This window comes from Phoxinus phoxinus (genome assembly GCF_949152265.1).
Source record: "Phoxinus phoxinus genome assembly, chromosome: 8".
NCBI classification, from domain to species: Eukaryota; Metazoa; Chordata; class Actinopteri; order Cypriniformes; family Leuciscidae; genus Phoxinus; species Phoxinus phoxinus.
This window is the reverse complement of record NC_136883.1, coordinates 37,320,888-37,336,251: the sequence shown is the minus strand read 5'-3', so window position 1 is coordinate 37,336,251 and position 15,364 is coordinate 37,320,888. Positions and strand designations below refer to the sequence as shown.

The 15,364-nt window shown below is 37.7% G+C and overlaps 1 protein-coding gene across 3 annotated transcripts in view; it reads right to left on the bottom strand.

Annotated features, from left to right (window-relative positions):
- Positions 1-159: 159 nt before the first annotated feature.
- The window catches only part of dhdh.1 (dihydrodiol dehydrogenase, tandem duplicate 1), a 16,173-nt gene continuing 968 nt past the window's right edge, over positions 160-15,364 (bottom strand). The window contains exons 1-8 of one of the 3 annotated variants that reach the window (XR_013798513.1): positions 14,701-14,862; positions 14,504-14,615; positions 13,821-13,984; positions 3,892-4,144; positions 2,832-2,956; positions 1,783-1,933; positions 643-870; positions 160-485 (exon numbers count right to left, since the gene is read on the bottom strand). Coding sequence is in view for 2 of the 3 variants with exons in the window: in XM_079620477.1 (XP_079476603.1) it covers positions 761-870; positions 1,783-1,933; positions 2,832-2,956; positions 3,892-4,144; positions 13,821-13,984; positions 14,504-14,615; positions 14,701-14,790 (1,005 nt within the window). In the remaining variant the exon portion in view is untranslated. Of the gene's footprint in view, positions 486-628; positions 871-1,782; positions 1,934-2,831; positions 2,957-3,891; positions 4,145-13,820; positions 13,985-14,503; positions 14,616-14,700; positions 14,863-15,364 lie in introns of those variants that run through there. The other 2 variants (XM_079620477.1, XM_079620476.1) reach the window with 2 other exon arrangements.

Below are 15,364 nucleotides of genomic sequence, written 5' to 3'. Positions count from 1 at the left end.
CTGAGTTTTCCTAGCATTTACACTGTTTTGTCCAGCAGGGGTCTCCAGCGTGTGGCGTTTCAGAGCTTCGAATCAGTGAAGGAATCGGTTGTGAAGGAATCGGTTCAATTAATTCAGAGTTTCGAAAAGCTTCGTTTCTCCAATCACTACTGTAAGAACCAGCAGATGGTGACAAACCCTTTATTTCAAAATTGAGTAGTGTGTAGGCTACTGTATATTGCCTACTATATTTTAGTTTTATGTGAACCAGTTTACAATATACAACAATTTTTGATGATATTAAAAACAGAATTTAAGTCAAAACACTATGACATGAGGTGATGATACACTTTTGCATGCTGAAAAACCCATATTAACCCATTCAGACCCAAATTATATTCCAGAGACACAAAATAATATGTCCATGCTTTATATTTGTGATATACAATATTTTGAACAAACTAAAATCCACCTTCGGCATCACTCGTTTGACTATCATGGTGAACTGAAGAAAAAAATCCACAGATTCCACAGTTGTGTCATGTTTATTGTGCACAATATTGTCCACTACACACACACACACACACACACACACACACACACACACACACACACACACACACACACACACACACACACACACACACACACACACACACACACACACACACACACACACACACACACACACGACTGTTTATTACAAGAATGTTGAAACGTAATCTTTTCCCGAGTAGCGCCGTCCAATCAGGCCTCAGATCAATCAATGAACGGAGGGCAGTCATTGGCTGTCCTGCTCATAGACCACGCCCACCTGCCTCCGGGCCTCATCCATGATCCCGGTCAGAAGCTCGGAGTCTGTCAGGGACATTTTAATGCTCTCCTTCAGTCCTGAAAACACACAGACGAGAGTTTTAAAAATTGCATTCTTCTACTACAACTAACTTTTCCTGAACTAATAAAAACTTCATTAGGGGTAAATATGTTTTTCAGAAAACAAAGACAGAAATAACCTTTTTCTTGAAGATATTATTTCTATATCTCCTGCTATCTTTTACTAGAATAATTTATTAAAAAAATGTAATATGGAAAATTGCTCCTTAACAAAAACATTTTCTCACTAAATAATAAAGTAAAGGAATTGGGGATTGTCTTTCAAAATAAATTTGACTGTGTTCAATATTTTATGATGAAATATAAAATTAATATTGACTCATTTTGCCAAGTGCACACAGCAACTGTTTATCATTTATTTTTGTCATGTTTCTATTCTGAGCAATGATTGACACATTTATTAAAGATAATATCCAGCAAGATATATATCCGTAACCTTTAAAGACATTATTTTTGGATACTTTGATTTTGACCCAACTAAAAACAAAGCTTTCTTTGTGATAAATGTAATTCATTTTCTTGGCAAATTTTATATACATGAATGTAAATTCACCGACAACAAACCATTTTTTCTTTTCTTTTTTAAAGAATTTAAACTGTACCTTAACACCATTTCATCCTCAGTAAATAAGAAATCAAGTAAAACGACCTCAATTTGTAATGATTTTAATTATCTCCTATTTTTTAGCAATCCATTGTTAACCTTTTTTTCCTCTCCAGGGTGTTCAGATGAGATTGAACATATCGATATATTTTGTGTATTGTATACAAAGTTGCATATCATTAATGTAATCACTGTACGGTTTGCAAGCATAATTTTTTTTTTAATTAATTAAAAAAGACAGACGAGAATGCATGACACCCAGAACTCATGAGATACTTCACATCTTGTGTTTGAGTGTGTGTTACCTTTCAGGAGGCAGCGTCTCACTTCTTCGGCCTCGTATCTCAGTCCGGTGCTGTTCTCGAAGTTCAGAGGCAACGCGGGCTCGGGGAGAGGGAACTCGCTCTTCATCCCGTTCACTTCTACAGCGGTCGGGCAGTGCATGGGGTCCGCCACCTAGCAGACGACAGATCAGAACCTAACTGCATTATTCGGCATTAAAGGGCTTTCACAAGATGTAGAATAAGTCTCTGATGTCCCCAGAGTGTGTGTGTGAAGTTTTAGCTCAAAATGCCCCACAGATATTTTTATATATCATGTTAAAATCGTCACTTTTTGAGGGTGAGCAAAAACACACCGTTTTGTGTCTGTCCCTTTAAATGCAAATGAGTCGCTGCTCCCGGCACAGGACACACACACACACACACATGCACTGAAAATGTTATGTTGAAACCGGAGTCAGACAATGATGGAGAGACTCAAGAAGAAGTGACACATGTAGAAGAACAGGACATTTCTGAATGGTTAGTTGATGAATTTATGAAGCTTATGTGTAGTTATCTTCTAGTCATTGATTAGCATATTCTGTCTTGATAATCTATAAATCATGTTCAGGGGGCGGGGTTATGTAAATTCTAGGGTTGGTGATGTCACTAACCCGGGAGGAATGTCGTGTAGTCTCTACCAGCCGTTTGTTGTAGTCCTTAAAAAACTATTTCTTTAAAAGCAAATATCTCCCTTTACTCTGAACTTTGAGCGTTGTAACTTTGCAGATGTTGTTTATGATCAAACAGCAACATTACACACTAACTACAGTTAGAAAAGTCAAATCATAATCAACCCCCCCTTTAAACAACACTGGTCTGTAATTACAGCTGTAGATTTTTGGGTGAACTATATTGTCACTATCCACGATAAATATTGATGCATTTTTGTATTGCGATATATTGTGACACCCCTATGCATATCTTGAATGCAATATTAGTCGCTTTGAATCGTGGCTGTAAAATGATGTGAAATGAAGCACCACGGTGTGTGTGTGTGTGTGTGTGTGTGTGTGTTCTCAGTCACTCACTCTGATGGTTCCTCTGGTTCCACAGATGGTTGCGTCGTTCGGGAGCGAACATGAGAGAGTGCAAGTACATAAAGCCATCCTGTTCCCGGAGAACTTCAGGACCACCACCATCGACTCGTCCACTCCTGACACACACACGCACGCACGCACGCAGACACACAATCATATTTTAGACACAGACAGAAATATAAATAACTACTAAAAATAACAAAAAATGGAAAAAAAAATATATAAAAAATGACCAAAATATACAAGAAATTACTAAATCTTGAATTAAAAGTAAAGTGAAAACCAAAAATGAAAAAATAAAATAAAATTCTAAATATTAACAACTATATTAGTATCGCAATTATACTAGGATATGAATAAACTAAAACTATATAGACATTATATTTTTTTTAAATAATAAAAATTCCTAAAACATACAACAAATTACTAAAACTTTAACTGAAATTAAATTAAAATAGAAATGGTAAACAAATAAAATAAAATTTAAAATATTAGCAAAAAATATAAAAGTATCAAACTAAGATATAAACTAAACTTATACATATATTTATATATAATAATATATATATATATATATATATATAAAACTAACATTAGTAAACATTTAACTGAAATTAAAAGTAAAATAGAACTTGTACAAATAAACTAAAATGTAAAATATTAACAAAAACTATAAAATTATCATAAGATATAAACTAAAATTATATAAATAATAAAAATGACTAAAACACAACAAAATTACTAAAACTTTAACTGAAATTAAAGTGAAAACAAAAAAATGTAAAAATAAAATTGATTTCAAAATATTAACAAAAACTATAATACTGTCATACTAAGATATAAATAAACTAAAAACTAAAACTACATAGACATATACAAATAAATAAAACTAATTATAAAACTCACTGTATTTAGTATTTGACTTCGCTCCCTAATTAGACAACATCTGCAAAGGCAACACAGGCCCGCGTGTCTATTTGATAGAATCAGACACTAAAAGTGTGATCTGATAGTGGTGTGTATCAGTGATAGTGTGTGTGATGATCAGTACCCGAGGGCAGCAGGGCTCCTGTGGCGTGGATGGACTGGGGTTTTTCCCCCTTGAACACCATCAGAGCGAACTGCAGACAGTAGATGCCGATGTCCAGCAGAGCTCCTCCACCCTGATCCCTCTGTGTGGTGCGGGTCCGGTCCAGAAGAGGCAAGCCGAAATACACCTGCACCATCTTCACCTCACCGACAGTGTTCTCTGAGAGGAGCCGCTGCACCTCAGCGTACACGGGGAAACACCTGGACCACACGGCCTGACAGAGAGAGAGAGAGAGAGAGAGAGAGAGAGAGAGAGAGAGAGAGAGAGAGAGAGAGAGAGAGAGAGAGAGAGAAATTTAACATTTTTAAAATGTATTTAAATTTTTGAATTTTATTTATTTATGTTATGTTATTTTATTTTTATGTATTTATTTGTACATGTTTGACGATTGGAAATACTTTGGCAATGCATTGAAACTATTGTCATGCCAATAAAGCACATTTGAATTGAGTTGAGTTGAATTGAATTGCCATGTTTCAATTCAGCTGTCATGAGATTCCTTATTCTGTTCGTCTGCAGAGACATAAAGTTATACATTTATGCTACAGAACACTTTGGGAAATATTTGATACAGTCAAAATCTATTTGAGTCATTTATAAATATGACAGTCTGAAGAACTAAATGGGTGAATCATGTCAACATGTCCAGGTGGAAAAAGAAAAGAAAATTAGGTTACACTTTATTCTAATTGTGTCCTTGTTTGATGAAGACCTGAAGAGTGTTTGTTGAAGACCTGAAGAGTGTTTGGTGAAGACCTGAAGAGTGTTTGATGAAGAACTGAAGAGTGTTTGTTGAAGAACTGAAGAGTGTTTGATGAAGACCTGAAGAGTGTTTGTTGAAGAACTGAAGAGTGTTTGATGAAGAACTGAAGAGTGTTTGTTGAAGAACTGAAGAGTGTTTGATGAAGAACTGAAGAGTGTTTGTTGAAGACCTGAAGAGTGTTTGTTGAAGAACTGAAGAGTGTTTGATGAAGAACTGAAGAGTGTTTGTTGAAGACATGAAGAGTGTTTGTTAAAGACATGAAGAGTGTTTGTTGAAGACATGAAGAGTGTTTGATGAAGACATGAAGAGTGTTTGTTAAAGACATGAAGAGTGTTTGTTGAAGAACTGAAGAGTGTTTGATGAAGAACTGAAGAGTGTTTGTTGAAGACATGAAGAGTGTTTGTTAAAGACATGAAGAGTGTTTGTTGAAGACCTGAAGAGTGTTTGATGAAGACCTGAAGAGTGTTTGATGAAGAACTGAAGAGTGTTTGTTGAAGACATGAAGAGTGTTTGTTAAAGACATGAAGAGTGTTTGTTGAAGACATGAAGAGTGTTTGTTGAAGAACTGAAGAGTGTTTGATGAAGAACTGAAGAGTGTTTGTTGAAGACATGAAGAGTGTTTGTTAAAGACATGAAGAGTGTTTGTTAAAGACATGAAGAGTGTTTGTTGAAGACATGAAGAGTGTTTGATGAAGACCTAAAGAGTGTTTGATGAAGACATGAAGAGTGTTTGTTGAAGACATGAAGAGTGTTTGATGAAGACCTAAAGAGTGTTTGATGAAGACATGAAGAGTGTTTGTTGAAGACATGAAGAGTGTTTGGTGAAGACCTGAAGAGTGTTTGGTGAAGACCTGAAGAGTGTTTGGTGAAGACATGAAGAGTGTTTGATGAAGAACTGAAGAGTGTTTGTTGAAGACCTGAAGAGTGTTTGGTGAAGACCTGAAGAGTGTTTGATGAAGAACTGAAGAGTGTTTGTTGAAGAACTAAAGAGTGTTTGATGAAGACCTGAAGAGTGTTTGTTGAAGAACTGAAGAGTGTTTGATGAAGAACTGAAGAGTGTTTGTTGAAGAACTGAAGAGTGTTTGATGAAGAACTGAAGAGTGTTTGTTGAAGACCTGAAGAGTGTTTGTTGAAGAACTGAAGAGTGTTTGATGAAGAACTGAAGAGTGTTTGTTGAAGACATGAAGAGTGTTTGTTAAAGACATGAAGAGTGTTTGTTGAAGACATGAAGAGTGTTTGATGAAGACATGAAGAGTGTTTGTTAAAGACATGAAGAGTGTTTGTTGAAGAACTGAAGAGTGTTTGATGAAGAACTGAAGAGTGTTTGTTGAAGACATGAAGAGTGTTTGTTAAAGACATGAAGAGTGTTTGTTGAAGACCTGAAGAGTGTTTGATGAAGACCTGAAGAGTGTTTGATGAAGAACTGAAGAGTGTTTGTTGAAGACATGAAGAGTGTTTGTTAAAGACATGAAGAGTGTTTGTTGAAGACATGAAGAGTGTTTGTTGAAGAACTGAAGAGTGTTTGATGAAGAACTGAAGAGTGTTTGTTGAAGACATGAAGAGTGTTTGTTAAAGACATGAAGAGTGTTTGTTAAAGACATGAAGAGTGTTTGTTGAAGACATGAAGAGTGTTTGATGAAGACCTAAAGAGTGTTTGATGAAGACATGAAGAGTGTTTGTTGAAGACATGAAGAGTGTTTGATGAAGACCTAAAGAGTGTTTGATGAAGACATGAAGAGTGTTTGTTGAAGACATGAAGAGTGTCTGTTGAAGACATGAAGAGTGTTTGGTGAAGACCTGAAGAGTGTTTGTTGAAGACCTGAAGAGTGTTTGATGAAGACATGAAGAGTGTTTGTTGAAGACATGAAGAGTGTTTGTTGAAGACCTGAAGAGTGTTTGATGAAGACCTGAAGAGTGTTTGATGAAGAACTGAAGAGTGTTTGTTGAAGACATGAAGAGTGTTTGATGAAGACCTGAAGAGTGTTTGTTGAAGACCTGAAGAGTGTTTGTTGAAGACATGAAGAGTGTTTGATGAAGACCTGAAGAGTGTTTGATGAAGACATGAAGAGTGTTTGTTGAAGACATGAAGAGTGTTTGTTGAAGACATGAAGAGTGTTTGATGAAGACCTGAAGAGTGTTTGTTGAAGACATGAAGAGTGTTTGTTGAAGACATGAAGAGTGTTTGATGAAGACATGAAGAGTGTTTGTTGAAGACATGAAGAGTGTTTGGTGAAGACATGAAGAGTGTTTGATGAAGACATGAAGAGTGTTTGTTGAAGACATGAAGAGTGTTTGGTGAAGACCTGAAGAGTGTTTGTTGAAGACATGAAGAGTGTTTGTTGAAGACATGAAGAGTGTTTGTTGAAGACATGAAGAGTGTTTGATGAAGACATGAAGAGTGTTTGATGAAGACCTGAAGAGTGTTTGATGAAGACATGAAGAGTGTTTGTTGAAGACATGAAGAGTGTTTGTTGAAGACATGAAGAGTGTTTGTTGAAGACCTGAAGAGTGTTTGTTGAAGACATGAAGAGTGTTTGTTGAAGACATGAAGAGTGTTTGTTGAAGACATGAAGAGTGTTTGTTGAAGACATGAAGAGTGTTTGGTGAAGACCTGAAGAGTGTTTGGTGAAGACATGAAGAGTGTTTGGTGAAGACCTGAAGAGTGTTTGGTGAAGACCTGAAGAGTGTTTGGTGAAGACCTGAAGAGTGTTTGGTGAAGACATGAAGAGTGTTTGGTGAAGACATGAAGAGTGTTTGTTGAAGACATGAAGAGTGTTTGGTGAAGACATGAAGAGTGTTTGTTGAAGACATGAAGAGTGTTTGTTGAAGACATGAAGAGTGCTTGTTGAAGACATGAAGAGTGTTTGTTGAAGACATGAAGAGTGCTTGTTGAAGACATGAAGAGTGTTTGATGAAGAACTGAAGAGTGTTTGTTGAAGACATGAAGAGTGTTTGATGAAGACCTGAAGAGTGTTTGGTGAAGACATGAAGAGTGTCTGTTGAAGACATGAAGAGTGTTTGGTGAAGACCTGGAGAGTGTTTGTTGAAGACCTGAAGAGTGTTTGTTGAAGACATGAAGAGTGTTTGTTGAAGACATGAAGAGTGTTTGATGTAGACCTGAAGAGTGTTTGGTGAAGACATGAAGAGTGTTTGGTGAAGACATGAAGAGTGTTTGGTGAAGACATGAAGAGTGTCTGTTGAAGACCTGAAGAGTGTTTGTTGAAGACATGAAGAGTGTTTGTTGAAGACCTGAAGAGTGTTTGGTGAAGACATGAAGAGTGTTTGTTGAAGACCTGAAGAGTGTTTGTTGAAGACCTGAAGAGTGTTTGTTGAAGACCTGAAGAGTGTTTGGTGAAGACATGAAGAGTGTTTGTTGAAGACCTGAAGAGTGTTTGGTGAAGACCTGAAGAGTGTTTGTTGAAGACCTGAAGAGTGTTTGGTGAAGAACTGAAGAGTGTTTGTTGAAGACCTGAAGAGTGTTTGGTGAAGACATGAAGAGTGTTTGGTGAAGAACTGAAGAGTGTTTGTTGAAGACCTGAAGAGTGTTTGGTGAAGAACTGAAGAGTGTTTGGTGAAGACATGAAGAGTGTTTGTTGAAGACCTGAAGAGTGTTTGGTGAAGAACTGAAGAGTGTTTGGTGAAGAACTGAAGAGTGTTTGTTGAAGACCTGAAGAGTGTTTGGTGAAGAACTGAAGAGTGTTTGGTGAAGAACTGAAGAGTGTTTGTTGAAGACCTGAAGAGTGTTTGGTGAAGAACTGAAGAGTGTTTGGTGAAGAACTGAAGAGTGTTTGGTGAAGACATGAAGAGTGTTTGATGAAGAACTGAAGAGTGTTTGTTGAAGACATGAAGAGTGTTTGATGAAGACATGAAGAGTGTTTGGTGAAGACATGAAGAGTGTTTGGTGAAGAACTGAAGAGTGTTTGGTGAAGACCTGAAGAGTGTTTGGTGAAGACATGAAGAGTGTTTGTTGAAGACCTGAAGAGTGTTTGGTGAAGACCTGAAGAGTGTTTGGTGAAGACCTGAAGAGTGTTTGGTGAAGACCTGAAGAGTGTTTGGTGAAGACATGAAGAGTGTTTGTTGAAGACCTGAAGAGTGTTTGGTGAAGACCTGAAGAGTGTTTGTTGAAGACCTGAAGAGTGTTTGGTGAAGACATGAAGAGTGTTTGGTGAAGAACTGAAGAGTGTTTGTTGAAGACCTGAAGAGTGTTTGGTGAAGAACTGAAGAGTGTTTGTTGAAGACCTGAAGAGTGTTTGGTGAAGACATGAAGAGTGTTTGTTCTAGACCTGAAGAGTGTTTGGTGAAGACCTGAAGAGTGTTTGTTGAAGAACTGAAGAGTGTTTGTTGAAGACCTGAAGAGTGTTTGGTGAAGACCTGAAGAGTGTTTGTTGAAGACCTGAAGAGTGTTTGGTGAAGACATGAAGAGTGTTTGGTGAAGAACTGAAGAGTGTTTGGTGAAGACCTGAAGAGTGTTTGGTGAAGACATGAAGAGTGTTTGTTGAAGACCTGAAGAGTGTTTGGTGAAGACCTGAAGAGTGTTTGGTGAAGACCTGAAGAGTGTTTGGTGAAGACCTGAAGAGTGTTTGGTGAAGACATGAAGAGTGTTTGTTGAAGACATGAAGAGTGTTTGTTGAAGACCTGAAGAGTGTTTGATGAAGACATGAAGAGTGTTTGTTGAAGACATGAAGAGTGTTTGTTGAAGACATGAAGAGTGTTTGATGAAGACCTGAAGAGTGTTTGATGAAGAACTGAAGAGTGTTTGTTGAAGACATGAAGAGTGTTTGGTGAAGACATGAAGAGTGTTTATTGAAGACATGAAGAGTGTTTGTTGAAGACATGAAGAGTGTTTGATGAAGACCTGAAGAGTGTTTGATGAAGACATGAAGAGTGTTTGTTGAAGACATGAAGAGTGTTTGTTGAAGACATGAAGAGTGTTTGATGAAGACCTGAAGAGTGTTTGTTGAAGACATGAAGAGTGTTTGTTGAAGACATGAAGAGTGTTTGTTGAAGACATGAAGAGTGTTTGATGAAGACATGAAGAGTGTTTGTTGAAGACATGAAGAGTGTTTGGTGAAGACATGAAGAGTGTTTGATGAAGACATGAAGAGTGTTTGTTGAAGACATGAAGAGTGTTTGGTGAAGACCTGAAGAGTGTTTGTTGAAGACATGAAGAGTGTTTGTTGAAGACATGAAGAGTGTTTGTTGAAGACATGAAGAGTGTTTGATGAAGACCTGAAGAGTGTTTGATGAAGACCTGAAGAGTGTTTGATGAAGACATGAAGAGTGTTTGTTGAAGACATGAAGAGTGTTTGTTGAAGACATGAAGAGTGTTTGTTGAAGACCTGAAGAGTGTTTGTTGAAGACATGAAGAGTGTTTGTTGAAGACATGAAGAGTGTTTGTTGAAGACATGAAGAGTGTTTGTTGAAGACATGAAGAGTGTTTGTTGAAGACATGAAGAGTGTTTGATGAAGACCTGAAGAGTGTTTGATGAAGACATGAAGATTGTTTGGTGAAGACCTGAAGAGTGTTTGTTGAAGACCTGAAGAGTGTTTGGTGAAGACCTGAAGAGTGTTTGGTGAAGACATGAAGAGTGTTTGTTGAAGACATGAAGAGTGTTTGGTGAAGACATGAAGAGTGTTTGTTGAAGACATGAAGAGTGTCTGTTGAAGACATGAAGAGTGTTTGGTGAAGACCTGAAGAGTGTTTGGTGAAGACATGAAGAGTGTTTGTTGAAGACCTGAAGAGTGTTTGTTGAAGACCTGAAGAGTGTTTGTTGAAGACATGAAGAGTGTTTGATGAAGACCTGAAGAGTGTTTGGTGAAGACATGAAGAGTGTCTGTTGAAGACATGAAGAGTGTTTGGTGAAGACCTGAAGAGTGTTTGTTGAAGACCTGAAGAGTGTTTGTTGAAGACATGAAGAGTGTTTGTTGAAGACATGAAGAGTGTTTGTTGAAGACCTGAAGAGTGTTTGTTGAAGACATGAAGAGTGTTTGTTGAAGACATGAAGAGTGTTTGGTGAAGACATGAAGAGTGTTTGTTGAAGACATGAAGAGTGTTTGATGAAGACCTGAAGAGTGTTTGTTGAAGACATGAAGAGTGTTTGTTGAAGACATGAAGAGTGTTTGTTGAAGACATGAAGAGTGTTTGTTGAAGACATGAAGAGTGTTTGTTGAAGACATGAAGAGTGTTTGTTGAAGACCTGAAGAGTGTTTGGTGAAGACATGAAGAGTGTTTGTTGAAGACCTGAAGAGTGTTTGGTGAAGACATGAAGAGTGTTTGTTGAAGACATGAAGAGTGTTTGTTGAAGACCTGAAGAGTGTTTGTCGAAGACATGAAGAGTGTTTGTTGAAGACATGAAGAGTGCTTGTTGAAGACATGAAGAGTGTTTGTTGAAGAACTGAAGAGTGTTTGTTGAAGACATGAAGAGTGTTTGATGAAGACCTGAAGAGTGTTTGGTGAAGACATGAAGAGTGTCTGTTGAAGACATGAAGAGTGTTTGGTGAAGACCTGGAGAGTGTTTGTTGAAGACCTGAAGAGTGTTTGTTGAAGACATGAAGAGTGTTTGATGAAGACCTGAAGAGTGTTTGGTGAAGACATGAAGAGTGTTTGGTGAAGACATGAAGAGTGTTTGGTGAAGACATGAAGAGTGTCTGTTGAAGACCTGAAGAGTGTTTGTTGAAGACATGAAGAGTGTTTGTTGAAGACCTGAAGAGTGTTTGGTGAAGACATGAAGAGTGTTTGTTGAAGACCTGAAGAGTGTTTGTTGAAGACCTGAAGAGTGTTTGTTGAAGACCTGAAGAGTGTTTGGTGAAGACATGAAGAGTGTTTGTTGAAGACCTGAAGAGTGTTTGGTGAAGACCTGAAGAGTGTTTGTTGAAGACCGGAAGAGTGTTTGGTGAAGAACTGAAGAGTGTTTGTTGAAGACCTGAAGAGTGTTTGGTGAAGACATGAAGAGTGTTTGGTGAAGAACTGAAGAGTGTTTGTTGAAGACCTGAAGAGTGTTTGGTGAAGAACTGAAGAGTGTTTGGTGAAGACATGAAGAGTGTTTGTTGAAGACCTGAAGAGTGTTTGGTGAAGAACTGAAGAGTGTTTGGTGAAGAACTGAAGAGTGTTTGTTGAAGACCTGAAGAGTGTTTGGTGAAGAACTGAAGAGTGTTTGGTGAAGAACTGAAGAGTGTTTGGTGAAGAACTGAAGAGTGTTTGGTGAAGACATGAAGAGTGTTTGGTGAAGACATGAAGAGTGTTTGATGAAGAACTGAAGAGTGTTTGTTGAAGACATGAAGAGTGTTTGATGAAGACATGAAGAGTGTTTGGTGAAGACATGAAGAGTGTTTGGTGAAGAACTGAAGAGTGTTTGGTGAAGACCTGAAGAGTGTTTGGTGAAGACATGAAGAGTGTTTGTTGAAGACCTGAAGAGTGTTTGGTGAAGACCTGAAGAGTGTTTGGTGAAGACCTGAAGAGTGTTTGGTGAAGACCTGAAGAGTGTTTGGTGAAGACATGAAGAGTGTTTGTTGAAGACCTGAAGAGTGTTTGGTGAAGAACTGAAGAGTGTTTGGTGAAGAACTGAAGAGTGTTTGTTGAAGACCTGAAGAGTGTTTGTTGAAGACCTGAAGAGTGTTTGGTGAAGAACTGAAGAGTGTTTGGTGAAGAACTGAAGAGTGTTTGGTGAAGACATGAAGAGTGTTTGGTGAAGACATGAAGAGTGTTTGATGAAGAACTGAAGAGTGTTTGTTGAAGACATGAAGAGTGTTTGATGAAGACATGAAGAGTGTTTGGTGAAGACATGAAGAGTGTTTGGTGAAGAACTGAAGAGTGTTTGGTGAAGACCTGAAGAGTGTTTGGTGAAGACATGAAGAGTGTTTGTTGAAGACCTGAAGAGTGTTTGGTGAAGACCTGAAGAGTGTTTGGTGAAGACCTGAAGAGTGTTTGGTGAAGACCTGAAGATTGTTTGGTGAAGACATGAAGAGTGTTTGTTGAAGACCTGAAGAGTGTTTGGTGAAGACCTGAAGAGTGTTTGTTGAAGACCTGAAGAGTGTTTGGTGAAGACATGAAGAGTGTTTGGTGAAGAACTGAAGAGTGTTTGTTGAAGACCTGAAGAGTGTTTGGTGAAGAACTGAAGAGTGTTTGTTGAAGACCTGAAGAGTGTTTGGTGAAGACATGAAGAGTGTTTGTTGAAGACCTGAAGAGTGTTTGGTGAAGACCTGAAGAGTGTTTGTTGAAGAACTGAAGAGTGTTTGTTGAAGACCTGAAGAGTGTTTGGTGAAGACCTGAAGAGTGTTTGTTGAAGACCTGAAGAGTGTTTGGTGAAGACATGAAGAGTGTTTGATGAAGACATGAAGAGTGTTTGGTGAAGACATGAAGAGTGTTTGTTGAAGACCTGAAGAGTGTTTGGTGAAGACCTGAAGAGTGTTTGTTGAAGACCTGAAGAGTGTTTGGTGAAGAACTGAAGAGTGTTTGGTGAAGACCTGAAGAGTGTTTGGTGAAGACATGAAGAGTGTTTGTTGAAGACCTGAAGAGTGTTTGGTGAAGACCTGAAGAGTGTTTGGTGAAGACATGAAGAGTGTTTGGTGAAGAACTGAAGAGTGTTTGGTGAAGACCTGAAGAGTGTTTGGTGAAGAACTGAAGAGTGTTTGATGAAGACCTGAAGAGTGTTTGGTGAAGACCTGAAGAGTGTTTGGTGAAGACATGAAGAGTGTTTGTTGAAGACATGAAGAGTGTTTGTTGAAGACCTGAAGAGTGTTTGGTGAAGACCTGAAGAGTGTTTGTTGAAGACATGAAGAGTGTTTGGTGAAGACCTGAAGAGTGTTTGGTGAAGACCTGAAGAGTGTTTGGTGAAGACATGAAGAGTGTTTGTTGAAGACATGAAGAGTGTTTGTTGAAGACCTGAAGAGTGTTTGGTGAAGACCTGAAGAGTGTTTGTTGAAGACATGAAGAGTGTTTGGTGAAGACCTGAAGAGTGTTTGTTGAAGACATGAAGAGTGTTTGGTGAAGACCTGAAGAGTGTTTGGTGAAGACCTGAAGAGTGTTTGGTGAAGACATGAAGAGTGTTTGTTGAAGAACTGAAGAGTGTTTGGTGAAGAACTGAAGAGTGTTTGTTGAAGACATGAAGAGTGTTTGATGTGTGTTCACCTCCATGAGGAAGACGTTGTTCTCCCTGGCAGCCGAGACGAGCTGCTTCACTTCTCTCAGGTTCATGGCGAACGGTTTCTCACACAGAACATTCTTCCCACCGTTCAGGAACAGCAGACCGACCTGAAGATGATGAGTGTGAACAATCCCGATATACACCACATCTGACGGAGGAGAAGAGAGTCACTAACTGCATCAATGAATGAATGAATGAATGAATCAATGAATCAATGAATCAACGAATCAATCAATAACTCAATCAATTAAACAATGAATGAATCAATGAAGCAATGAAGCAATGAATAAATGAATAAATGAATAAATTAATAAATGAATAAATGAATAAATGAATAAATGAATAAATTAATCAATTAATCAATTAATCAAACAAACAATGAATCAATGAATGAATGAATCAATAAATTAATGAATCAATTAATAAATGAACGAATGAATGAATGAATCAATGAATCAATGAACTAATGAATCAATGAATCAAGGAATTAATCAAACAATCAATCAATGAATCAATCAAACAATCAATCAGTAAATAAGTCAATCAGTCTGTCCGTCCATCTATCTATCAGGCAATTTTGACTTTTCTTCTCAGAATTACAATAAACTCAGTATAAACTCAGAATTGTGAGGGGGAAAAAAGTTCCCACAGCAATGCATTTACTCACCGATATCTGGATTCTTCAGAAGCTCTTGGTAGCTGCCGTATGCTTCTGGAATCCCATGAGTCTTCGCAAATTTCTTTCCACTTTCTAGGTTTCTTGCTGCCACTGCAACTATCTACAACACACACACACACACAGACAAAGAAGTTAATGAACACAGTCAGACGGCCACATATTAAAGCAGGTGTTTAGTTCAGTACCTGGTGATCTTGCTGAGGAAGAGTCTTCAGAGCCACACAGAAATCATGGCTGATGTTTCCAGCTCCACAGATTCCCCAGCGCGTCGCCATGTTCCTCTGTCCTCCTGTGTTCAGCGAAGGCTTTTATCTGCGGTTCAGGGTTCAGGACGTCATGTGCTCTGATAAAGAATAACTTTCTGATTGTAAACATCTCTTTGTCGCTCAGACCTTGATGTAGTTTTACTGTTTGATGTTAAATATTAAACACGTGGGACGAGATATCAATGTGTTCAAGGCTGAATATGATGAGCTCATAGTGACTCAACACAAATCAGAATCTTTGTCAACGAAGGATGATCAAGCATTGTGTTATTATTACTGTAGGATAATGTCTTTCAAACAAGTTGCAAATGATTTGGTACCTTCATGCAATTGATTATATACAATTGTCTTCTGTTTCCTGAATTATCAATTGCTATGTCATGTTGATCAAAATATTATACTAGTTCTATATATATATACACAGGTGAAACTGGAAAAATTTGAATATGGTGCCAAAGTTAATTTATTTCAGTAATTCAACTTAAAAGGTGAAACTAATATATTATATAGACTTATCAAGCCTTTATTTGTTATAATTTTGATGATTATGGCTTACAGCTTATGAAAAACCCAAATTCAAAAT